Consider the following 26094-nt stretch of genomic DNA (forward strand, 5'->3'; position numbering starts at 1 on the left):
TACAACCACAACTCTGATCAGTTTTTACATCTGTAAGAAATGGCACTAATGTAGCCATTTAAGGGTTAAATGACTGGGTATGATGGTGCATTGATCAGTTCAAAGCTGCTGTTTTTGTCCAAAGGTGACCTTTTAAAATAACTGTCCAGTGTTTCCAGATTTCTACGAAATATGACTCATTAATTACAATGAGTGAAATGGTTTTCCTTCTAAAAAATGGTAATTAAGTATGTTAAAGCACATTTTCTCTGTAGGAATGGTGTGGGCGTATGCCGGTCATTAAAAATATGAATACGAGTAGAACGGTGATTAGCCAGCTCATCCTCCTCAGGAGGGTGATATCATAGTAAGCATTATTTTTGTTTGAGATATAAGTTTGAGTTGATTTTTATTTATACTTCGGCCACAAATACTATGTATACTATGGATGAGGCAACAAAATTTGAGTATGAGTTAACAATATTCACTTTTAAAAGTGATTTTCACTGGACAGTTTAAAACTGCAACGTTTTCTCTCAGCCTCATGGCAAAATGTGACAAATGGCACGAGATGAGCAATAACATGTGTAGAATTGCAGGAAATTAGCTTTAAAACTGCTCCCAGGTAATGACTTACCCCAACCTAGTCGGTAGTTACTAATATTTCCCTTTTGTATCTCCCTTCCAAACCCCTACATCCTCAACCTTGTTGTCATTATCTTCAATTCCACTGAAATAATAAACCGGGCAACAGCCCTTTGAACAGTATTCCACCATCTCAGTGTTTTAATGGACACACCACCACGGTAGCCAAGCAAACATTGTGTGTTTGCTTGGCATGTGTAACGGATGTGAAATGGCTAGCTAGTTAGCGGGTACGCGCTACTAGCGTTTCAATCAGTTACGTCACTTGCTCTGAAACCTAGAAGTAGTGTTGCCCATTGCTCTGCAAGGGCCGTGGCCTTTGTGGAGCGATGGGTAACGATGCTTCGTGGGTGTCAGTTGTTGATGTGTGCAGAGGGTCCCTGGTTCGCGCCCGTGTCGGGGCGAGGGGATGGCATAAAGTTAAACTGTTACATTGATGCTGTTGACCCGGATCACTGGTTGCTGTGGAAAAGGAGGAGGTTGAAAGGGGGGTGAGTGTAACGGATGTGAAATGGCTAGCTAGTTAGCGGGTACGCGCCACTAGCGTTTCAATCAGTTACGTCACTTGCTCTGAAACCTAGAAGTAGTGTTGCCCCTTGCTCTGCAAGGGCCGTGACCTTTGTGGAGCGATGGGTAACGATGCTTCGTGGGTGTCAGTTGTTGATGTGTGCAGAGGGTCCCTGGTTCGCGCCCGTGTCGGGGCGAGGGGACGGTCTAAAGTTATACTGTTACACATGCATACTGTAATGTTGTGAGTTTGACTTGAGCTACAGTTTTATTTTTACATAGATATATTTAACTTTTTTTATACAGCTTAGTCTCACTGACAGAATCTGTTTTTCAAGAGACCTGGTTAAAGGTCTTCAATATCAAGTTGTACCCTAACACATTAACATTAAAGCCATATGTGATGCAATGGCTCAATTGCACAGACTGCACAAAACCATGGCCCTCACATGAGTCCTTCAGTTAGCACAATATTAATGGAGTCAAACGCACTATCATCCACCTGGCAGATCACTGTGTTCCTGGACTTGAGGGAAATGTTTAACAGAGTAAAGCTGATGATGGTGACTCCTCCTATAATCACAGTGTGGTTCTATATTTATCTGATACAGCCTGTCTAGGCCTGCTTACTTATTTTTACTCATTTGATTTCTCAGTCACTTAAAAAGTCAAATTTGCATATCTAGATTTTTTTAGTTTTTCCTTGATGCCCGACTGTTTGGTATTTGTAAACTCATCCTGTAGCCTAATAATAGTTACTGCTAACATTTTTGAGGTAATTTTACACTCAAATATCTAAATGAGTGAAAATGACTGGTGCTATCACCATCTCCCTACTGTGAATATCTTTATACTGTTACAATGATCAACATTTTATATAAAGTAGACAAACTCTCAGCACTCACCTAAAGATGAAAGATTAGTGAACCAATTCAGCCCTTCAACACTTTAGCATATGTTGTCAGTGACTGATCACGCTTATGAGAAATGAAGGAAGAAGACCAGCCCTTTAAGTCTTATTTTCTTCGTTGCTCTGTTACGCGCTCAGGAATGTGGAATGTGGTGAACGAAGCCATTCCCTTTTCTGCAGGGCAGTGCTTGACTTGGGCAGGAGCTGAGTACCGGTACCTCAAATGTTCTACTGCTTGAGCTCCTGCACCTCTTATAGAATATTAGCTCCAAGTATTGTAGCGCTCCTGCACCTAAATATAAAAGATACCTGCACCCAAAATGAGTACCGGCACCTATTTCAGTCCAAGTCAAGCACCACTGCCAGGGTTTGCATCCTTTAATGTCACACAATGTCTTTTGAGGTGACTGTGGGGAAAATAAGATATGGGGCTATCTTGTACAATAGTACATTGAAATAGCTTTGTCTCTGTTGTTATTCCACCCTGGGTATTCTAACACATAAAGAGAAAATGCTAGGTCAGAACCTTCAACATTTATAGTTAAAACCTCTCTGGCAATTAAATTGATTTAGTGAGTCGTGTCATTAGATATAATTGTATTGTGGTTGTATTTGCACAGAGGAAAGCTAGAACCTAATAAAATGGATGAATATACTGTATGTAGCAGGGGTTTTGATTTTGCTTTGTGTGGCTATCTCTGGCAGTCGATAAGTAAGCCTGTCTGTTATTGAATAAGATTAGTTGTTTCTCTTCATTACAAATAGGAAACTAACTTCATGGGAAATGGGTAGAAACTTTAATAGAAAAGAGAGAGGGGGAAATAAATATGTTCTTCATTATGGTTGCCTCATTTTGTTGGTGGGTGTTCAAAAGTGAATGACAACCCATAACAAAAACAAGCTGTCTTTTAAGATCTTGTTATTAATCATAAGTGATTCATCACCATGTCATGCCAAGTTTCCTTTGGGGGAAAATCAGGAAGTGATAGGTAGAAAATGAGCTGACAGTGAGTTGGCAAAAATAAATAGTCTCTTTTGTGTTAAGCAATATCACTTCCCTGACAAGGGAGTATGTCCTTGAATAGGCATTCACCAGTATAAATAGGGTTCATCACCAGCATAAATAGGGTTCACCTGTCTGTTCCATGGTTTAAGTGATGTTTTTATTTTATTTTACTCTTATGTGCTGCATTGACACTGAACTGTCATACAATTCTACACCAGTAGATGGTGCAACATTTTCAACAGAATTTACTCAATGTAGAATCAACCATTTTGTGGTTCTCCAGCATGAATTCAACACAATCTGCTACAATTTAAAGTAATCCAACTTTCCAATGTGCCGCAAACGGTGCCATGCTCATTGCCCCATGTATTATACAGTTAAATATGTATCGCTCTCTCTCCCTCTCCTCTGATATGCTTGTCCACATCCCTCCCTCTGCCCCTCTTCTCGCTCTCTCTTCACAGACACACAAGCAAATGAAAGAAAGACCAATGATATACCATTTTCTTCCAGTGTGTGAAAAAAATATATAATAATTGGGCTACCCTGAAAAAATAAAAGTTAATAAAAAATAAAATACTGTAGTTGATTACTTTATTGATTTTCACTGTACATGTTCAGTAAAGGGAAACATATGGAGTTACATATTTGTTACATGGACATGTATTAACACTTCATATAGACAGACATCTGTCCTTTAAAAAAAATCATGGTTATGGTGAGGCATTAACGAGCATGATACCAATACAATCTCCTCTTCAATCGAGTTTGGTAAGCTGATTCCCAATAACAATTTACTAAGACACAGAATGCAATCAACACTGTCCAAAGCACCAGAGAAAGGATTTAAAGACAATACGATTCACTTCACTCTATTTCTCTGCTGGCATTATTTATCTAACGGGTAATTGAACACAACAAACCGGTTTAAATCTTTCTAGGATAATGATAATCACTCGCATGCGATATATCCACTGTTTATGTCCACGTCAAAGCAGGGACTCCTGGCTATGAAGGTGGTCATTAAATAAAGTGCTCCAGAGAAAACAAACTCCCATATCACTGCTGCCCCTTGGAAATCCATGAAAGGCCAAATACAATCAACTCTGCACAGCCACGATTCATTGACCGTTTTTAACAATACCCACTGACACTAGACCATCTGTCTTGGTAAAAGAGCTTGTATGTCTCTGCAGTGAGCGATACAGGTTCAGTTGCCTAATTGGTGTTGGCTAGTGTATGAGAGGCTTCTGTTCACTGTTTTCAGAGACACACCAGCTTCATGCTCAAAATACAATGAAACAGATAAGCAACAGTAAATACTGGAGTAAAGGGAATGAGATTGAAGTGGGTGATTGGTAAACAAGAGGTGTGTGTGTGTGCGCGCACCTACATGCCTGTGTGTATTTGTGACATATATAAGAATGTGTGTGAGTTTGAGAAAGAGATTTGGGAAACCAATTACTCAAAGTGCTAAGTGAGTGAGAAGCGGCAGGCGGCGGATGAGGCGGCTCAACACAGCTTATGTTTGGCACGGTCAATAGCCCGCATCAGTGCAATGCAGCAAGCAGATCCTTCCGAGACCTCGAGACAACAAACGTACAGCCACCCCCAGAGAGAAAGATGGAACCTGCAGAACTATGGCTAAAACTGTTCTAAGAACAGCATTATGTAGACTGTTACCTACCAATATTTTCAGGCGACAGTGTTTTTTTGCCATTTCAAAATTTGCCACAAAGCTCAGTGGCACAGTTCAAAACACAGCAGTGGTTGTAAGATGGTGCTTCAGTACTGAGATACTACAATCAATAAATGGGAACAATAGACTTGCATTTTGTTGCAACTACGTTCATATTAATATGTTACATTCAATATTTGCTTTGAGTAAACCACTCCCTCCCAGCAAACATTCTCTGCCTCCAATAAAGCATATACTATTTTTATGTGAGGTCAGGTGCTAAAATAAAAAACATCTATTTCTTAAAGAGGAATTTTGTTCCATATCTTCCAAAAATGTCAATCAATTTCTGTCTTTCTCCCCAGAGTATGGTGGCTGCTCAAAGTGTTCTACTTCACAAAATGATCCTATCAAATTATGGCAAGCCTTTTGTTACAGCATACAGATACAAGTATGAAAATAACCCCTTTGAGTATTGTGCACTGGATTTTCCCATTGAGAATAGGTTAGTTAAAGCAGTCAATGAGTAACATCATTGTATAACCACAGTATTACGGAAGTCCAGAGAGGACATAACAATAAAAAAAATGGTTATCTCGTTATGTCGAGATCAAGACATATTTATCTCATAACAAAAGTTGTTTTGTCGAGATCCCAAGATAATCAAAAGTACAACTTATCACCCATTCATTTCTTCAGATGCACGATAACCACTTCATCAAGGAGCCCTGTGGCTGTGTTGATCGCAAAGTGGGGCATTTAAGCGCGGAACGATGCCTGACAGGCGACACAGTCTCCCAGGGTGTCCACCGCCCCCAAGACCATATTAAATCACATGCAAGGAACAACACAGCAAACTTGGCTCGCCTTGTGAGCTTTCTAGCTAGCAAGCTAGCTTGTTATCTATGCTGGCGGTTAGCTTGCATAACTGATATGTGTATAAATTATAATTGACACTTCATTTTTTGTGAATAATATTTACATTTGCAGTGGGTGAGCTGCATTTCTGACAGGCTGGTCAAATTAAATTTCAGCCTCAGAGGCTGATAAATCAGGATGCTGCCCTGTAGGTTATTTCATAGGTAAATCTTCTTGCAGGCAGATTAGCTGTCAGCGCTGTATAGGCTGATGCATATAATCCAAAGTGAGTGAGCTCTATTTCTGGCAAGCTGATCAGATTCAATAGAAGCCGTAGAGACTCATAAATCAGGGTGCTGCCTTATAGGCTGTTTCATATGTAAGGCTCCTTGACGACAGCCTACTAGTCAGCATCCTGACTTATCAGCCTCTGAGACTGCTATTGAATCTGATCAAGGTCTGAGGATAAAATGTCCTCTTATTAGCCTGTCAGGAATTGTGCTCACCCACTCTGTAAATTGTACAATTATCCATAAAACATGAAGTGCCCCTTACAATTATACACATATCAGTTATGCAAGCTAACATCCAGCATATATAACAAGCTAGCTAGCTAGCTAGTAAGACTACCTAGCTAACTAGCTAGCTAGCTTGCGCACTCACAAGACTAGCCAAGTTAGCTGCATTGTTGCTTGCATGCGATTGCCTGTGGTCTTGGGGGTGGCATACAGCCTCAGAGACAGGTCAGCCTGTCAGGCATCGTTCAAGGCTCAAATGCCCCATGAAGGCTTAGATGCCCCAAGAGCTCTTTGTTCAAGGTAAGGGACATTTAGCTGGCTAACATTCTAATTTATAAACTGACAATGACTGATATGTTAGCATGAAATGTACCATCCCTTAGTGTAGCAATCAATCAAAACATATGCGCTGATCCACTGTGGGCTCTACCACCTCAGCCATCCTGTCAATCTATCATCAATGCGTCTACTCCTATTTATAGAGTTAATCTCGTGATCTCGACCAAAACGTTTGTTATGTCGTGATCATGAGATAAATAAATTGTTATCTCGACATAACAAGGATTTATTTTATTTTATTCATATGTCCTCTCTGGATCCCTTACAGTATAAAACCTTGAACCGTCAAGAATAACTTTCATAGGCAGCAATGGTGGAAATCAGCATATGCGGAGCAATAAAATACTTAACACACGGTACTCATATAATCACAAGCTTTTTCTCATATTTAGCAAACTACAAAATGCAACTAGCTCTACATGTCATCTACTCAATTCTAATTTGTCCTCACCTGCCACTGAATGATGTTTACTGTACTTATGTTTGTTGAAAATGAAGTAGCATAATATGAATGTCTGATACTATCCAATAAAATGATGCAAAAACTGCCTTTACTGCAGAGGACTTGCCGAGACACAGTGATGTTCGAGGATGAGCTCATGCTCTTCTACCTACTTCCTGTCAAAAAGATGACTTCTTGTCAAAATGATGACACTTCCTCCCAGCATCAAAGTAAGGCTTGGCCACCTCATTCACAGATTCAAGTCAACACAATTGAGCAGTTTTGCTTTCACAGCAAATTGTGCTTAGGGGGTATGTCCCAGAATTGTTAAGGCTTTTTTTTACTCAATACCAGACATTTTCTAAATACTAGCCTATACTTATGACATTCAACAGGATGTTTAGATGTTAGAGCAGTATTCAAGCTTCAAATATTCACAAAGTAGCACAATCAAGTTTCAAAATAAGTTGAGAAACCATAAAGAGAAATTGGCTTGGTATTGTATTTAACACAACTCATGAGATGTCATCTCTTGGGTGGACAGGCAAGGTTCGCAAAGCATATCTTGTGGTTTGAATCTGTATTTAAAATTCACAATAAGACATGATAATATAGTTTGTCTTTCCATAAAACCCATATTGATGTTAATGTATTAATTAAGTTTAAATGTTATGTATTTTAAGTTTGTTTTAGGTATTTTTTTGTTTAAACAGTACAGTATTAGTTAATATGGTAGGCCCATATATTATTTAAAAATAAATGGCTTGGTTTATTTTCAGGCATTTTCTGAACAACGTAAATTAAATAAAAAAACACTTTTTCTGAAAACTGTCTTTGTGGGCAACACTGATCGCATTACCCGACCATTAATATCAATGCTCTGCGAACCTAACCTGGGTATGGTGGCCCCTCCTCTCCTGTCTGTCAGAGAGAGGGCCTTAGAGGCTAAGGGGTTAGCTTTAGCATTTGCAATGGTTACAGGAGCCAGAGGGTGGCTGCAGCAAGAAGGAGAGAGGGCCCCAGGGTGGAGGCCAGGGAGGCAGGCAGAGGCCCACTGTTGATCACCAGCCTGTAGGAGACCACCTCCACCTTGTAGCCGTTCTCTGTGGCCATGCAGCGGAACACCCCCTGCTTAAGGGGCAGGCCAGGGGTGGGTTCCAGCACACAGGAGTCTCCAATGATGAAGCAGGGGTAGTGCTGGATACAGTTGTCCTTCTCCCAGCGGTAGGTGGCGTGAAAGGAGTGCACGGGGCAGGGGAGGTTGACGGGGCCGTCCGAGTCAATCACCACCTGTTTCGGGTTTGTCCTATGGGTCTTCAGTGCTGTGGGGGTTCAGAGGGCACAGCCTGGTTAACATTGATCTCACCCAAATGAAATACTTACTTATGGGCTGCCTAGACTAGAGAGTAGCCTATGGTTTCATACCTATGGATTGTTTACATATCTACGGTAACAATCACAGGTGAGTTCAAAATGGGAATGGCAGGACAGGATTGGTAGGACTACTTCATTATGTGAGAAATGTGTGGGTGAGAGGCCACACTCATAAACTCAGCAAAAAAAGAAACGTCCCTTTTTCAGGACCCTGTCTTTCAAAGATAATTCGTAAAAATCCAAATAACTTCACAGATCTTCATTGTAAAGGGTTTAAACACTGTTTCCCATGATGGTTCAATTAACCATAAATAATTAATGAACATGCACCTGTGGAACAGCTTACAGACGGTAGGCAATTAAGGCCACAGTTATGAAAACTTAGGACACTAAAGAGGCCTTTCTACTGACTCTGAAAAACACCAAAAGAAAGATGCCCAGGGTCCCTGCTCATCTGCGTGAACGTGCCTTAGGCATGCTGCAAGGAGGCATGAGGACTGCAGATGTGGCCAGGGCAATAAATTACAATGTCCGTATTGTGACACGCCTAAGACAGCGCTAGAGGGAGACAGGTCGGACAGCTGATCGTCCTCACAGTGGCAGACCACGTGTAACAACACCTGCACAGGATCGGTACATCCGAACATCACACCTTTGGGACAGGTACAGGATGGCAACAACAACTGCCAGAGTTACACCAGGAATGCACAATCCCTCCATCAGTGCTCAGACTGTTCGCAATAGGCTGAGAGAGGCTGGATTGAGGCTTGTTGGCCTGTTGTAAGGCAGGTCGTCACCTGACATCACCTATGGGCACACCTGACGTCGCCTATGGGCACAAACCCACCGTCACTGGACCAGACAGGACTGGCAAAAAGTGCTCTTCACTGACAAGTCGCGGTTTTGACTCACCAGGGGTGATGGTCGGATTCGCATTTATCGTCAAAGGAATGAGCGTTACACCGAGGCCTGTACTCTGGAGCGGGATCGATTTGGAGGTGGAGGGTCGGTATGGTCTGGGGCGGTGTGTCATAGCATCATTGGACTGAGCTTGTTGTCATTGCAGGCAACCTCAACGCTGTGCGTTACAGGGAAGACATCCTCCTCCCTCATGTGGTACCCTTCCTGCAGACTCATCCTGACATGACCCTCCAGCATGACAATGCCACCAGCCATACTGCTCGTTCTGTACTGCTCGTTCTGTGCGTGATTTCCTGCAAGACAGGAATGTCAGTGTCCTGCCATGGCCAGCGAAGAGCCCGGATCTCAATCCCATTGAGCACGTCTGGGACCTGTTGGATCAGAAGGTGAGGGCTAGGGCCATTCCCATTCCCCCCAGAAATGTCAGGGAACTTTCAGGTGCCTTGGTGGAAGAGTGGGGTAACATCTCACAGCAAGAACTGGCAAATCTGGTGCCGTCCATGAGGAGATGCACTGCAGTACTTAATGCAGCTGGTGGCCACACCAGATACTGACTGTTACTTTTGATTTTGACCCCCCTTTGTTCAGGGACACATTATTCCATTTCTGTTAGTCACATGTGTCACGTCCTGGCCATAGAGAGGCTTTTATTCTCTATTTTGGTTAGGCCAGGGTGTGACTAGGGTGGGCATTCTAGTTTCTTTATGTTTTCTATTTCTTTGTGTTTGGCCGGGTGTGGTTCTCAATCAGAGGCAGCTGTCTATCGTTGTCTCTGATTGAGAATCATACTTAGGTAGGCTTTTTCCCACCTGTGTTTGTGGGTAGTTGTTTTCTGTTTAGTTTAGTTACCTTACAGAACTGTTCGTTTGTCTCTTTGTTATTTTTGTTCAAGTGTTCTAATTTATTAAAATATTATGAACACGTACCACGCTGCGCTTTGGTTCACTCCTTCTTCATCAGACAAGCGTTACAACATGTCTGTGGAACTTGTTCAGTTTATGTCTCAGTTGTTGAATCTTTTTATGTTCATACAAATATTTACACATCTTAAGTTTGCTGAAAATAAACGCAGTTGACAGTGAGAGGACGTTTCTTTTTTTGCTGAGTTTATTTGTGAAAAAATATACAGGTTATTGTAAATGATAACTTTGCTCTCAGTTAGTAGGACAATTGTGACTCAAAGCCCAGTAAACCTAAAACCAGACTAACGTGTACAAACTGACACAGAGATGCATTAAATAGTGTTCTATTTTATTCTGTGGCCTGATACTTACTTTCTCTGGAAAATATCAGCTAAAATAACAGATTAAAATATAATATCTTTATATATGATATTGCATCACCTTTCATCCTCTACTCCCTAGGTTTATATCTCAATGTTCCAGGGATGGAAGAAAGGGAAACAGTGAACGGATATAAATGACAGCTGCACCGAGACTGCGACCAAGAGAAGTAACGGAAAAAAGAGCTTGATAACAAAGACAGTACATATCCCATCAGCGGGGAGAATTTGTTTGGATTATTAGAGGTTAATATGGCTGAAGCTATTGGGCTTTGAAGTGAGGGCAAACTTTGATATTAAACCGCCCAATGGGTTTGAGCCTCCACTCAATTATATGATATCATCTTCCGAGTTAAGCTCTGGAAAAAAGTTCCATATTTCAGTTAATAAAGATACAGAGAGTCAGAGAGGAGGCGGAGTGGCACTCACCAGCAGCTTCACCACAGATAGAGGCATTGGAGTGGTCCAGACTCTGAGTGAGTGCCCTACAGTATGAAACAAATTATTGAAGGAACATCAAATTAGCATGTACCATTTTGAACGATCAACCATTTTATGTAAATGAAACAATTATCATAAAACCTAGAATAGTAGTTGGAACCTCGACACTCTGTGAGAAATGATAAGTTATGGCTGGTATTGACTGTCATTTTTTGGTACACTGCATGTTTTCCATAGGTATCTGAACTGTATTCCAGGAGTGACATCATCACATCTCATACCCAGTGCTGATGTTGTATCCAGCTGGGATGGGTGTGCACCTCCTCCTGGCTGCGTCCCAACCACAATAGGGATCCCGAGACAGAATGCACTCCCGGCAACTGTCTCCATAGCGACCGCAGTCAGCCAACGGTATGCGCTGGACCTCCATTGCCGTGCCCACATAAAGGTGGCCCTGGGGGAGAAGGCAGGGAGCAATACATGAGAGACAGGAAGAGACATTCAGTGGCTATCACTAGAAGTGCATTGTTTAAAAGGATTGGACTGCAGCTACATCGTAAACAAATTAATCTACGGATATTAGTGCTAGCTGCTAAGGAGAATTCGCTGATGGTCTCACAGTACCTTCCTAGAGTCGATGGCCATGCTTAGAACAGGACCCTCATTGTGGAAGAGGGAGTACTGGGATATGATAAAGGCATCCTCGATAGTGTGCAGAACCTTGAGCACTTTCCCCTGTTCTATCACCAGAAAGAGAGAGAGAACATTATCAGAGAGAGAGACACCATTGTCGAGCCCTATTATTTTTTATGTAACCCGGAAACCCAGTGACTATTTTTGATTGAATATGGCCCCAGGTTTATAATAGCACATGCTGCCTTTTTCCTCTACTGGTCAATTCATCAGTGGCTGACTTACGGAGAGGAGCAGGCCTGTCCTACAGCTTGTCCTCTCTTATCTCCTTCCCACATTGAGAGGCTATTACTTCCCACAGAAGACTTAACTGCTCTAATTTCTTATTAGGCCACCTCAGAGACCCATGGCTCTGTTCACAGCTCTATCACTACTTTCCCTGTGTAGCGACTGACTTCTTTATCAGTCGATTAGGCTGTAGCTACTTTGTTTTTTAAAATTCAGTCAATTTATCTGGGATTCATGTAAAAAAATGCACTCTTATAATAGGCCCCAACTCATGCCTGCGTTGAGCAAACAACTTTTATATTTACTTTGTCAAGGAGACTACGTCTTCTAAAAGATCACTTTTAAATAGGTTACACCAAACATATGTACATGAGATACAGTTTGACAGCAAAAAACACACACACACCTGTTCCCAGGTATAGCACAGTATAGTGCTCGTCGTTGACTGCCAGCACCATGGCAGCGACAGTGTGTGTGAAGTGATCGTCGGTGGGCAGGTTCAGCGGAGCACCCCCGACCGGACGAATCACGTCCTCGATCTCCGGGTGGTCCCTGATCACCCCCAGGGTCTTAGGGTTGTGGGCTGCCGTGGAGTTCTTGAAGGCACACTGGGACAAGAAGTGATGTAATGAAAGTGATGTAATCAGGAAGGGAGACAGACTTAGGCTGTGGCTTTGCCTTGCACAATAATTTCACAACCAGTGTCTGTCATCTGCAACTGTTCCAAAATAGAAACACAAGTCTTCCACTTCCCCAAAATTGACGGACTCACATGCATGAGCTTATGCAATTGGCCTTTGCAAAATGACTTTGATTGGCACTAAAAAACATTAATTGAAATAAAGTTAATTTAACTGATTCAGTGGGTGTCTTACTGTGCCAGGGCGATGTCCAATTAGAGGACTGCTGTAACCCTTCAGTTTGGATGTGGCGAAAGCCTGGTCAATGTCCTCGATGGAGTAAGCACATATCACTGTTGTGTCCCTGGTCAACCAAACAATACAACACTTAAAAGCCTTCCTTCATTCTTCCTACTTTATTCAAACTTAATGTGAATCGGAATGTCGTTAGCAACTCAATCACAGACTGATAGCTGAGTAGAATCATATTACTATGACTCCCTAAAAGGACTTAAAAGATTTAAGGCTGCTCAAATATGCTAGTAAAAGCACTCCACAGAGCATAGCCCACTTCTGATTCAGAGGGGTTGGGTTAAATGCAGAAGATACAATTCAGTTGAATGCATTCAGTTGTACAACTGACTAGGCATCCCCCATTCCCTTTCCCTTTCAAATACAATCATGTATTTTCCTCACTGAAACTTGTTGCTGCTCCCAAGTTTTCATTGCTGTACATGCCTATCCAGCTCCTGTGCCCCATTTGGATGTGCTGTGCATAATTCCTCCTTTCCTCTGATTATGTTGTTTGTGCAGCTCATTCCTCTCCTGCATTCTAAGCATGACACAGTCTTAAGCAGCCATATGGGTTGGAGGGTGTTGAAGGTGTAAGGTGTCTACTCACCAGGCGTTGGCAAACAGGCCGTACATGACCCCGGTCCTCTTCTCCTGGGCCACTTCAGACAGCACAAACGCCTGTCTGATGTTGTTGTACTGCTGGGGGGTGCTACCCGCACCACACATCACCCTGGCCTTCAGGAAGGTAGTCCACGAGTCCGCCAGCAGGTTCTTTATGCCCCCCTCGTCCACCTGGAGACGGACACACAGTATACAACTGTACACCATAACATTGAAGCTGGAATCCGTAGCGGTGAAACTGCCAGGTTCGTTCGCAATATTACAACAGAAAAGATGTTACTTCAAACAACAAACCCAGTTTTTCCCCCTCTGACATCATTGCACATGCGATAGAACATCGGAGTATGTACTACGTTTTCTTTTTACCACGAGGCTGGATGCTCATCTCTTCTGTTTCAGAAAACTAAACAATAACAATAACTAATGTGCCTGGGGTGACCAGTGGTACTGTTTCTCCTTTCGCGGAGCTCAGCTTTAATATGCAATAACGTTGTAATACAGCTGATATAAGGTGATGTTGTTATGGTTACCATGCAGATTCGGCCGATGCGCGACCTGTAGGGCTCCTCGTCCACCATGGCCGTCTTGTTGATCTCACTGAAGAAGAAGTAGATCTCCTCCTTGTGTTTCTGAGAGGCTGGCATTACTGCTGCTCCACCAAACTGGGGGCCTGCAGCAGGAGAGAAAAAGGACTTCCACCAGTGCTTGAAGTGGACTGAAATAGGTGCCGGTACTCATTTCTGGTGCCGTTACTCTTTATATTTAGCTGCTGGTACTCATCACTATTTAACAGGCACTATTCTATAAGCGCTAATACTCAATCAGGCAATAAAACATTTGAGGCCAGTGAGCACCAAGCCAACTCAGTCACTGGTTGTAACTATTTGGGTCCTTTTCAAACTCCTAATGCATTTCATTCTAGCAGGGCCATCTAGTGTGTACAGAGATAAAGGTGTATTTAAAAATATATCTTTTGATAAAAGTGTTTGCTTGGAAGTTTTATAGGCTAATAAAGACTTCCAGTTCATCATACAGGGAGTTAGTCATACAATGTTTTATCACAATAGTGAATTTAACTTATGATCTTTAAAATTGAAGAATTCATAGTGATTATATTTCTGCATGCAGCATGTTACAGTTACAAGATAGAAGATAATATAGAGTTGCTATTTCCATGCTCATCCACTCCAGTGCCTCATGCAGCTCTCCTACACCAATATAGTCCCATGTTGCTCTCATCCTACTCACTCTGCAGCCACTTGGTCTCAGTCTTCAGAAGCTTCTGAGTGCCGTAGGTCCGGCGGATAGAGCCAGGGTGACGCCCTACTGCTGACAGAGCAGAGTATAGATTCCCATCTGAGAGTGAGAGAGGGGGGGGTAAAGATAGAGAGAGAGATAAAGAGGAGAGAGGGAGAGAGAGATAAACAGAAGGTAGAGGGAGAGATAAAAAAGAAATCAACAGAAGACAGCTGACTGCATCAACCAACATCCTCCCATAACCGTATTACAATTACCCCACTTAGGGCACTGTCTCCATAGCAATAAGGGAGGTAATTTGGAATCATGACATTAATGGTTCAATGAGAACTGAACATTATCAGAATGCTGCACCACTCTAGCAAATGGCTCATTGGTTCATCACTCCAGTCCAGCCTGGTCTGCGATATCACAGAACCTGCTATACAAAGTAACCTTTCCATGATTTTGATAATACTGTGAGTTACAGCTTCGCTACATGTCGTGAACCATCTGTAGTACTATGGTACCATTTTAAACAGATCTCCTATCCCATACCAAAGCCAATGTTGAGGATCTGATTGGTCTGTATACTTATGAACATAATGGCTGGATGGAGCTCTCCACCAAAATGCTGATACTTATCCTATACTTTCAGATCCACAGGGAGGAGTTAACAAGGATGTAGAAATAGGGGTGAGGGATAGGTTTGGTATTGTGCCAATAGGAGAGTTTGTATGGATGTTTGGATGGAGTGTCTGTCTGTCCTCTCATCGTACCTGCAGACAGACTGACGGACCTCTGGGAGGGGTAGGGAGGGGAGATGTCAGAGGCTGGTGCCATCTGTCCATTGGTGGGGGCGTCAGTCAGCACAGTGTCATTTACCTATGGAGAGGAAATGACATCACAACCTCACAAGCCATATCCTGAATGCTCTTACCACCTTGTATACAGTACAAATAGAGATATAAGTTGAAGTTTTTTATTGAACACTATTACCAACTTTTATAAAAGTGATACAGGAGTTAAGAAAGATGAAAGTGTGACCGTTGTGAGAACACTAAACACATGTTGAAGACAATAGCTATTCTATTCATCATCATGTCATCTTACCAGCAGCCAGCATTTGGGGGTTCCTGCATTTGTCCCGCATACCACAAAAGTGTCATTGACTTTCTGGATGACTGTGATGAAATTGTCGCACTCCAACTGTAGCAGAGAGGGGGATGAGAGAAAGAGAGAGAGAGAGAGAGAGAGAGAGAGAGAGAGAGAGAGAAGAGAGAGAGAGAGAGAGAGAGAGAGAGAGAGAGAGAGAGAGAGAGAGAGAGAGAGAGAGAGAGAGAGAGAGAGAGAGAGAGAGAGAGAGAGAGAGAGAGAGAGAGACTATTGGAACTGATCCATTTTCCCTAATTTGGCAGATAGCGCAAGAATTACCTCTGCAGTACTGAGGGAATGCATTGTCTGCATAACTTCATATGCATTGCATCACTTATTCATAAAGTACAGTAGCTGGACTGTTAACTCAAGAGAAACTTCCAGATGCAGTTTGTGCCTGAATACCAAATACAGCATTGTACCGTTCCCCTGTCCCAACCTTTAACCTTTGGGACAGTTTCTACTGGGGATGATATCACGTTGATGTTATGTGTCTGTTTGATCATATTTGTACAGTAGCAACAAACTTACCTCATTGTAATGATGATGATAATGATGACAACGATTGATGATGAGGATGATGATGAGGATGATGTTGATGGTGACCACCTACCTTTGGTGGGTCTGATTTGGCGATGCAAGCTGCCTTTGCGTTTTCATCGGTTACCACAGGGATCTGTAATAATATAAGATACATTCCAGTATGTCATACAATTTATCCATAACTCGTATGCAAATATTAGGCCTTTTCAAATATGCAAACAACTGCAATCAAATCCAGTGCTGATTGAAAATTACAAAAGTCAGGTCCTGTGCCATAAACTAACAAAGGGAGGATTACTTTACTGTCTCTAATATTGATCTACTAAGCGTAACTATAGGGCACAGACAATCAGAATAGTCACAAAAGACAAATGATAGGCTACCTTCTGCTCATGTTCGTCGAGTCAACGTTGACATTATTAGCTCAGTGTATTATCTTTATTGTATGTTGACCTCATAAGTCCACGCTATATAATCACTTCCTTCCGATTGGACAGAGATGAGATCTGCTCTATAAATGGAGGCTGTTGAACTAGGTCGACAGCTGCTGCCTCCTCTTTAAGCCAGTCTCCTGTGCCTTTACTGGGTTACTGTGTCACCACCACCGAGTATCTCTGTTCATCTCGTTGGTTACCAGCAACTCACCTGCAGGTCGCGAACCCCCCTGTCAGTGAACGTCAGCACGTAGATCACTGTCTGGCCCCCCACGTACAGCACGTTGGTGCCTTCCTGGTGGTACACTGACATGTAGTTCTCCGGTTTGGAGAAGTGATACCTGGCCGGCTCTGTGGGCCATATCAAAGTAGATTAGGAGAAGGTGTTGCTACAATGTCCTTATATGATATACCAGTATATCAGTGTCTTGGGGGTTTCAAGTTGAGTCAATTAAACATGTAATTGCCCATTATTTTCAGTTCATTCATTTGATTTAACAAGAATGTATTAATTGAGCTCTGTGGTGTGGTCATGTAATGGTCAACAACAAAAAAAGCCACCAGTCTACCTTTTGACCCAAGTCATTTTAGTTTTACATGATATGAGGCTGAAGCTGTACAGTTCAGAGAGAGAGAAAGAGTCTGTACTGAAATTGAATTGGTTGCCATGGTTATGCACAATTTACCCTCGGGACTCCTATTCCTACAGGCACATGCAAATCCGACACTAGTGTGTCTACCAATTCAGTGGCAGACTGACGTTCTCAACCCTTCAGGAAAGTAGACCACCAGTTCCCCAATTGGCCGACAAAAGAGCGGCAAATGGTGCTGAACTAGGCTTCGGTATCACCAGTCATTTGAACCTTCACGGTGAGAAGACCGTAATGCCTTCATCGATTTTATCTTTCTGTTTTGACATGTCTCTGTCTCTAACGGGTACACTAGGACTGAATGTCGTTAATATGACATCCCTTTATAGGGTTGGTAGGCCTATTGTATAACATACGTTTGATTGATATGTCAAACAAATAGGCCATGTTGTTGTCTGTATTTGGCTGCTGATCTGCCAAGAGGAATACAGTCCTTTACACCTGTAATGACTATAGCGTCGGTGCATCTTAACTTGATAGCCCTGTTTCTATTGATTGTGAATTTATTAGACCACTGTGCAAGGTGTGAGGGCGTGAGTTTGAAAATATAATTGTTATTTTGCTGCGCGGAATTTCCATAAATATTAATTGGGTTGTGTGGATGAGTGTGTGTATGTGTGCGTGTTTACGCGCGCTTGTGTTCGCGTGTGTTAATGAGGTCCTGGAGCTAATGCTACTGTTCTATCCTCAACAAGCCTTAGCTACTGCAGTACCATCAACGCGTCAGCTCGTGCACCTGCATTGCAGTTCTGCAGCGCGACCAAAGTATTCACCATAATGCTGGGTTTTAACTGTAATGTAGTGGTTTTGTAATACGTTCACTGACATTGTGTCTTTGAGTAAACGTAATGATATTACACCCAGAGCTCCTGAGCACTCTTTTCAATTAGCACGTATCATTTAGCCTTATATTCTGTCTTGAAGAGGGAATAAGGTGCAGAGCAGAAGAAATATCCGGACATTGATCACAAATAACAACTGTCTGATTGGTAAACAACACCAGGACTGCGTTTCCATGACAACTGACAAATGTCTACCCACTGCCCTAGGTTGAACCTCACACATGAGTTATCAGTGACCGAAACGCAAAAACGTACAAAACCTTCAAAACACTTAAAGGTCCAATGCAGCCGAATTAGCCAGGCAGGCTAAAATTCCATCTCACCAAAACGGGCAGAAATTTCAGGCGGCCTTTTTAAACAGGTCTTACTCTAAAGAAGCATTATCAACCTTTTTACAATTTCACAGTATTATTCCAACATCATATTGTGGAAATATATGTAAAACACAGGAAAAAACACGTTTGACTGCACTGGGCCTTTAACATACAGCCTCTGCATTGGCATGCTGAGGTGCGCTCTGAATTCAAGATTAGATGTCTTCGTAGGAGTGAGTCACTATTGTATAAAACAGGCTACCCGAATAATCAACACGTAAATAGTAATAATAGGCTATCTTAATTAAGCTAGTTTCTTGTAAAACACAATTGGTTCTGAATAATTCTACCGTTCCCGCTGCCATAAACCTGTTCCAAACAACACTTCTGTCCCTTACATTTCATTACAATGGAATAGGCCAATGGGCCTAAATTAGCCCACATGAAGCTTAATATAATCTAATACACAGTGCTTAATTTCTTCCATTTAATCTAATACACAGTGTTTACTTTCTTCCATGTAATCTAATACAAATAGCTTATTTCATTTCATTTAGTTGAGAACTGGGACACATAAATAATTTGACAAATCGGCTATTTAAATTATACAATTATACCAAGTCCAAAGTGTTTTCTCTCTCATCACATTATTTGCGTTTCTCTGAGATCCGTTCTCATTGGCACAATGCCAAACATTCTGTCAATTTAATATAGCCTAGTATCATTATAAGGCTACATTTCTATTTTGTTGGTATAGCTTGTTTTGAGGAACATTTTACATGATTGTCTACCTTGAATCATACATGACGTCATGCATGTATAAACGCGCGATGAGGAGTGATCCACTACTTTTATTTTCAAGTAGATTACAGTCTAGTGTTCATTGTTAATCTAACTATTTCCATGGAGGAAAAAACAAGGTCCTCGCATATAGCCTAATACACAGACAGGGCGTATCTAACCACCCTAAACGCAAATAGCTAAATTAGCACATACCTTTTACAATGAATTTCAGCCGAGGTGACTTTTCGGCGAAAACCATGGAAAAAACGGTCGCCAATATTATATAATTCATCATTCCACGTCCTCAATGTGCCCGATTTCCAAGGATTTAATAATCGAAAGAGTTCTCACTTTATTATTTCCACAATAGACAATCAATCGGCTTTCGTATCGGTATAATGTATTGATCTATGCGACTGACTATTGGCCTCAATCATGCAACCCGTGCAGGTCTGTCTTGCCGACAGTCCACTGAAGAATCGGGGTATCAGGCTCCACCTCAAAAACAAAAAGAACGGTGGGTGTGAGGAATGGGGCGCGAAAAAGAAATGTAGGCTTTCGTGATGTATGGAAGCGCACCATGGTCACTTTCAGAGTAAGTCCACCATAAACGCGTAATTTGATACCTGTTGCTCTTTATGCTCGCTGCAGTGTGTTGAAGGACTAATCCTATTCAATCACGTACATGTACAATATACCCCTGTAATGTGCAGGCTGTGTTTTCTTATGTTCTTAGACCTAACGTGAGCAACTGGAAAACATGTTCCAGCCTGAATATGTTTTTTTTATTGCTAAACACAGCCATTTTGTTTTAATCGGGCAGTAGTGTTAACACATTTTAGTTCCACATCAAGAAGCCAATAATGGTAGAGATGAGTTATTGTAATATTGCCCAATAAATACCTGTCAATAGTCACTTGTACGCCCAGAAGGCGATGAATCAGCAAAGCAGTTCTGCTGTGTGTGCATCCAAGGAGGGTTAATTGACTTGAATGTCAGAAGACGCATCAATGCCCATGGCAGGCAAAATGGCTTAATGGATGGTTTCATCTTAATGGTAGTGTCAGTTTCTGCCACGGTGGCTACCATCTGAGACACTAACGAAGAGCACTCACAGCACCTCCGGAGTAATAGATATTTAGACACTGTAAAATACGATAGTTACATAATACAGAGATAATTTGGCATCTATTGTTTAGATATAGGCTACTGTATCTGCAGCATATGCCATACTTCTTTCTACCCATCCGCCTAGATGAGTTAGTCATTGTCACCTATAACTACATTTTATTTCCCTTCTTATAAAATCCAATCAGTAGGAGTTCCACAAAATGATTTCCCTAGAAACGTTGACCCAGCACCTTTGTATAATTAATACAAATTAAAATATGTTTGGTAAGTGTAATGGATGAGACTTGAGAATCTTTAACCATGGGGTTTTAGCACCACCCAGTGGCCAGCATCAGGCCAGATAAGGGGAACACAAAGCATCATGGTTATTTTAGCACCTGGAATTCACACACAAGGGCCCCAATTCAATCAATTATAGGTAAAGAAAAACCGCCCTGTGGGTTCATTAAATGTGTTAACCATGTTAAAACTGACACACCTAACAAGTTCTTTCTCTTGTGGACATATCTGTGTAGAGGTGCAATAATACTGTAGACCTGTACTGTAAACCATGAGACCTACTCGAGTGTATATATTTCTTTGGCAGGCTGTTGTAAACCTAAATAGATTTATACCTACAAAAAAATATGATTTTCTGTCCTCGCAGTCTTTAATATCAGTGAACATTGCACCTGACAGCACAAGTAAGTAAATAATGCCCTTGGATTTGCTTCCCATAGGGAGCATTGGCTTATGACGCTACAGTAAAACCTTTGGATTCCATTCCATGAGAGGAAATAGTTGCATTAAAACAGATAATATGACAGGCCAGGCCTCGGGTTAGCAGCCACCAGACAGACCTATATAACAGATTGAGACATGCAGAGGTAATCCAAAAGGGTTTAAATCTCTGCTCATGCACGTGATTATCATTTTTTCTGGATTATTCTGGGCAAGGGCAAGAGAGAGAAAATGATTTGCTCTCCACAGAATCCACTTAGAGCTGGTGGGCTTCATATCCGTCTGGACGGGAAATTGTCAGTGGATCGTGGGATCTCCTGAGGTTGACCTTCATGCTGTCACCTTCAACTGAACTAATGAGACAATATACAGCAAAACCCTAATTTACTATTTCCTCCTTTCCCATAAGAAAATTAAGACTAACAAGGAAGTGTAACAAACAAGCATAGCTCTATCAAATAACCATCTGCGTTTGCGCTGAGGCAATGAAACAAATCAGTTTTTCTCTGCTCTAATCGATTGAAATGGGTCTGACAACTGAGTCAAAACATTGAGATTATCAACGTACTGTGTCTTATGCAGTGAAGGATGTCTCTCTCATAGCAATTCTTTAACAATGTACTGTATAGTCATTTAAAATAGAGCCCAACTCAGATCCACTGAGATTTGTATGTTGTGGCAGACTGAATAGTTTTTTTGTCATTTCATAATAGGCTATGGGATATTGCTGAATCAATCCAAGGCAATGAGGCAGGTTAAAGAGGTTTTTAATAATTTCAAAATGCAAAAAGATTATATTTTACAAATAAGATAGCAAAACAACAGACTTAACTATAGATGTGTACATCATTTACATTGTTTTGGAATTTTGGTTTGTGTGTACCTACACAACAAGTGTACATGAAAGAAGAGTGGCATATTTGAGTGACACTAATCCACAGGACTAGATACAGCCATAAAGTAACCTATAGCATGGAAATGTCCACGACCTACATTTGACATTGAATTTCACAAGGTACTGTTCGCCATTACAGTTCATCATTGTTTCTTTAATGGCGAGTAAGATTACTCAGGCACATATTTTCAATACCCTGTGATCGATAAACATTCAGGAAAAATAAACAGATAAGGTTACATGAATGTTATACAGTTATATTATCATTGAAGCATTGTTGCTGATTACAATATCTTACCAAATTATACAGTATGAAATTCCACTGATATAAAAAGGAAATGACTTGCAAAAAATTATCTTGAATTCTTTGTATTTGATGTGTGCGAACTATCTTACCTTGTTATAAAAAATAAAATGGAAATAGGATTTAAAGCTTAAAAGATTGTTTATAATATGACATGGAATTGGATACATTCTCATGTACAGATTAGAATTTCATCACCCGCTGGACACTGTCATATTCTGATAACTAAATAATACTCCTGTCCCCAAAACAACATGAATTTTCGTAAAATAGAGGCTAGTCAAAAAGTGAGCCATGAAATGTTACTGTACAGTGAAACTGATTTATCTACCGTATTTGAATATAGCCTAGTACAATATTCTATACATCTATTATAACTATATAACTACAATCATGTGTTTGCATATTATTATAGTTTCATAGAGCCTAAAGCAAATGGTGAGTATGCAATCTCTGAATGGATCCTCTGTGGATAAGCATAAATAGTTATCCTCAGGTCAGAGGGCAATGCTTGGTTGACCTGTATTGGCAAGTTGACACATGATATCCACACTTACTATATATCTGTATATCAGATCCACCAAGCACACCTGATATGAGTGAAATGAACCTTGACACTTTAAGAGCATTCCTTATACACATGAACATGTATAATATTTCATATCATCATGTTGCAACGGCAAATTCGATTTGTAGCACTGTAATTGTAATGTTGAATAAATACTTGAATAAAGAAAATTACACCATTTAAAAAAATTGACAACAGAGTTTAAATAAACCGGCTTCTAGACAACCACTGTTCATTATTTTCTTCTCCAAGATATTTAGGATGATATGTCATCAGATATGTATAATTTCCGTATGTTAAGGGTGCAGTGAGGATCTAGCTTTCTGAAGGCAGACCGTGGCCCTGTGTCCTTGTAGAGCCTTCACCCTCATGGGGTGACACAGTCAATGTGTCCCAAGTTCTCTCCCACATAACCTTAGATAAGCTTCATGGTGAACTTGCCAGCATCCCCTCCACCTCCTCCTCCTCCTCCTACCCCCATTGAGGTACGGGGTACATAGTCGATGGTTGCTGTGTGTTTGATTTGCCCCTTGCTCTGGCTCCAGAAGAACATGAAGACGAAGCAGATAGCCACTGAGCTGAGGAAGGACAGGAAGCCCATGGTGGTGGCGATGATCAGTGTCTTGGCATCAAACGGGTACTGGTTGGCCACCTGGGTAGAGGAGTTGGCAGTAGGGGCGTGTGAGGACTCTATCCAGCCTTCGTCGGTGAAAAAGGGCATGGTGCGGTTACGTGGGAAACCCTTCACATAGAGGCTGACGTACAGGCTGTCGTTGCCAGCTGCGTTGCCCGCCGTGCACTGGTATGTGCCGCTGTCCTGAACCTGGGCATAGCGTACCTCTAGAGTCCCATTGGACAATACCCTGATGCGCCCCGTAGTGGAGAGCGGAATCCGCTGGGCCGACAACCAGGTAAAGGAGGGCATTGGGTCACCGTCTGCCTTGCAGGAGAAGAGCACCGTAGTGCCCTCCTCCACCCTGACCTCCTGGGACCTGCGGTCTACAATGCGGGCCTGCCGGCAGGTGAACAGTCTCGGGAGCTCTTTCTCAGAGAAGTCCCGGAATTCCCGTTCTCGCACCATGTCCGGGGTGGAGCAGGTGGGTTGGCGACCGTCAAAGTTCAGGCGCTGTCGCCGGCGGACCACCCAGAGTAGTCGGCAGTCGCAGGCCAGGGGGTTCCCATCCAGCCGCAGAACCTGCAGATTCCCCACCGAGTGGAAGGCACTGTCCTCCAGTGTGCTGAGCTGGTTGGATGTCACGTTGAGCATACGGAAGTATGCCAGCCCCCTGAAGGCCCCTGGCTCGATGCGGAGCAAGTTGCCCCCAGCCAGGTGCAGTTCCTGCAGCCGCAACAGGTCCCCCAGTAGGTTACCCTTGATGGCTGTGATGGGGTTGTAGGACAGGTCCAGGTAGCCCAGGTAGACCAGGTGGCGCAGCGCCTGGTATGGGACAGCACTGAGATTGCAGCTGCTGATGACCAGCGATGTGAGGTTGAGGCCAATCAGGCTGTTGCTGGCCAGGGTGTCCAGCAAGGGCCAGTGGGAGATGACGAGGCTACGCAGCCGATGCAGGCGGCGGAAGGCATTGTTGGGCAGCGCCGAGATGGTGAGGCGGATCATGCGCAGCCGAGTCAGGCTCTGGAGCTGGGACAGTGCCTCGGTGGGGATGGAGGTCAGGTTGCTGCGGTCCAGATTGAGCTTCTGCAGGTTCTGCAGGCCGGTAAAGGCCCGCTGGGAGATGAACACCAGGTCATTCTCCCCAGCCTCCAGCTGGTGCAGGCTCACCAACTCACGGAAAGTAAAGTCCAGAAAGACTAGGATCTCGTTCTCACTCAGGTCCAGGAAGCGCAGGCTGGGCAGTCCGGAGAAGACACCCACAGAGATGATCTTGAGGTGATTGCTCCTAATGCACAGGGTCTTGAGGTTCTGCAGGCCCTGGAAAGCCTCCACTTCAATCATGGCAATGACATTGTCACTAATGTCCAGATCCTCTAGCTGGGTCATGCCAAAGAACTGGCGACGACCCAGCGTCTTCAGCTTGTTACGAGATAAGTTAATGTGCTGGGTGCCACTAGCGAAGCCCTCAGACACAGAAGTCAGCTGTTTGTCAGAGCAGTTCACTTCTAAAGTTTCAAGCCGACACACACACCTGGCAGGGCAAGGCCAGGGGAAGTCCCCTGCTGACACGCCCAATAATCCACACTGGAGCAAGATGCTCCATGCCCCCCATCGGACAACAGACTCCACAAACATCTTGCCTCCTGCCTAAAAATGGGAACAAAAAGGTTATGAACTGATAGCTAAAGAGCAGTCATGCTAACTCACAATGCCATAGATGAAAACAAGATGAAAACAAAGGTCTGAATATATTTGAGTATTTGTTAAGGAACTTACCGATTTACTGTGAGGATGCAGGTTTTCATAACCAGCGGTGGTCAAGTTGGGATCAGACTTGAGTTAAGTCTTCTATAAGAGATGATGTTCTGTAAAAAACATGTCCTTGCAAGTGGCCTAGAGAGACAAAAGAGACAGGAATGAATCTCCCCCCCAAAAAACAAAAGCTTTGTAGCATTTGTAAATCATAGATTGCAAATGCTATATTTATGGACAAAGCATGAGTTTCCAACATTTTGAGATAAACCTAAAAAAGTGGTGAATTTGAGAGTGGAGTCAAGACAATAAAAAAATGTATTTAAAAAATCCACATTATCAACGTCAGAGCATAATTAAGGTACTATTTAGAGCAGATGTCCTAATTACTATCGACCTACATCTCTGTTTAATACAGACAACATCTCTACTAATTGATTTACCAAATAATACATTATTTACCACTTTTACTCTGCACCTTATATCCTCAGTCTAAGCTGCAGGCTAAAAGGTAGTGGTACGGTAATGAAACATACGCCCTTGACCGTGCCCCATCTTGATCTGCAAAAAAAATCCTCATTAGTGCATCCAGACCTATGCTTACTGATTCTAAAAACCGTGATGAAGGCCAGTTCAGATGGGAGCTGTGCCCCCTGGCCAGACATCTGGATTAGGAAGGCTATCTGTGGTCAGGGCCAGTGACACGTGACATGTGAAGGCAGATGTGCGCACGTAGGCTATACAGGACCAAGTTGAGAAGGTCGAATAGGGAATAGTCAAACATTCCCATGGAGG

General features: G+C 42.4%; 2 protein-coding genes across 2 annotated transcripts; both read right to left on the reverse strand.

Moving 5' to 3' along the window:
• Nucleotides 1-7857: 7857 nt before the first annotated feature.
• On the reverse strand, nt 7858-17037 carry LOC120031629 (semaphorin-7A-like). Its single transcript, XM_038977432.1, has 12 exons — nt 16936-17037; nt 16361-16423; nt 15706-15801; nt 15372-15477; nt 14605-14712; nt 13887-14026; nt 13343-13527; nt 12697-12805; nt 12228-12429; nt 11525-11640; nt 11209-11354; nt 7858-8212 (listed from the first exon to the last, which is right to left on the reverse strand). The coding sequence occupies exons 1-12, from the start codon at nt 17035-17037 to the stop codon at nt 7858-7860; spliced, it is 1728 nt and encodes a 575-aa protein (XP_038833360.1).
• Nucleotides 17038-23346: 6309 nt separating this feature from the next.
• On the reverse strand, nt 23347-25182 carry LOC120030827 (leucine-rich repeat and immunoglobulin-like domain-containing nogo receptor-interacting protein 1). Its single transcript, XM_038976288.1, has one exon. It carries the CDS (start codon nt 25180-25182, stop codon nt 23347-23349), a length of 1836 nt encoding a protein of 611 aa, XP_038832216.1.
• Between the last annotated feature and the right edge of the window lie 912 nt (nt 25183-26094).

This window comes from Salvelinus namaycush, chromosome 37, assembly GCF_016432855.1.
Source record: "Salvelinus namaycush isolate Seneca chromosome 37, SaNama_1.0, whole genome shotgun sequence".
In the NCBI taxonomy this organism is placed as follows: Eukaryota; Metazoa; Chordata; class Actinopteri; order Salmoniformes; family Salmonidae; genus Salvelinus; species Salvelinus namaycush.

Bases quoted from the DNA above. Each gene is read 5' to 3' on its own strand.
- LOC120031629 (XM_038977432.1), bottom strand. From the start codon at position 17,037: ATGTCAGTGTACCACCAGGAAGGCACCAACGTGCTGTACGTGGGGGGC. The intron at 13,528-13,886 runs GTAACCATAACA...GTCCGTCTCCAG, and splicing joins GCATCGGCCGAATCTGCATG to GTGGACGAGGGGGGCATAAA. The intron at 12,430-12,696 runs GTAAGACACCCA...TTCTTGTCCCAG, and splicing joins TTGGACATCGCCCTGGCACA to TGTGCCTTCAAGAACTCCAC.
- LOC120030827 (XM_038976288.1), bottom strand. From the start codon at position 25,182: ATGTTTGTGGAGTCTGTTGTCCGATGGGGGGCATGGAGCATCTTGCTC.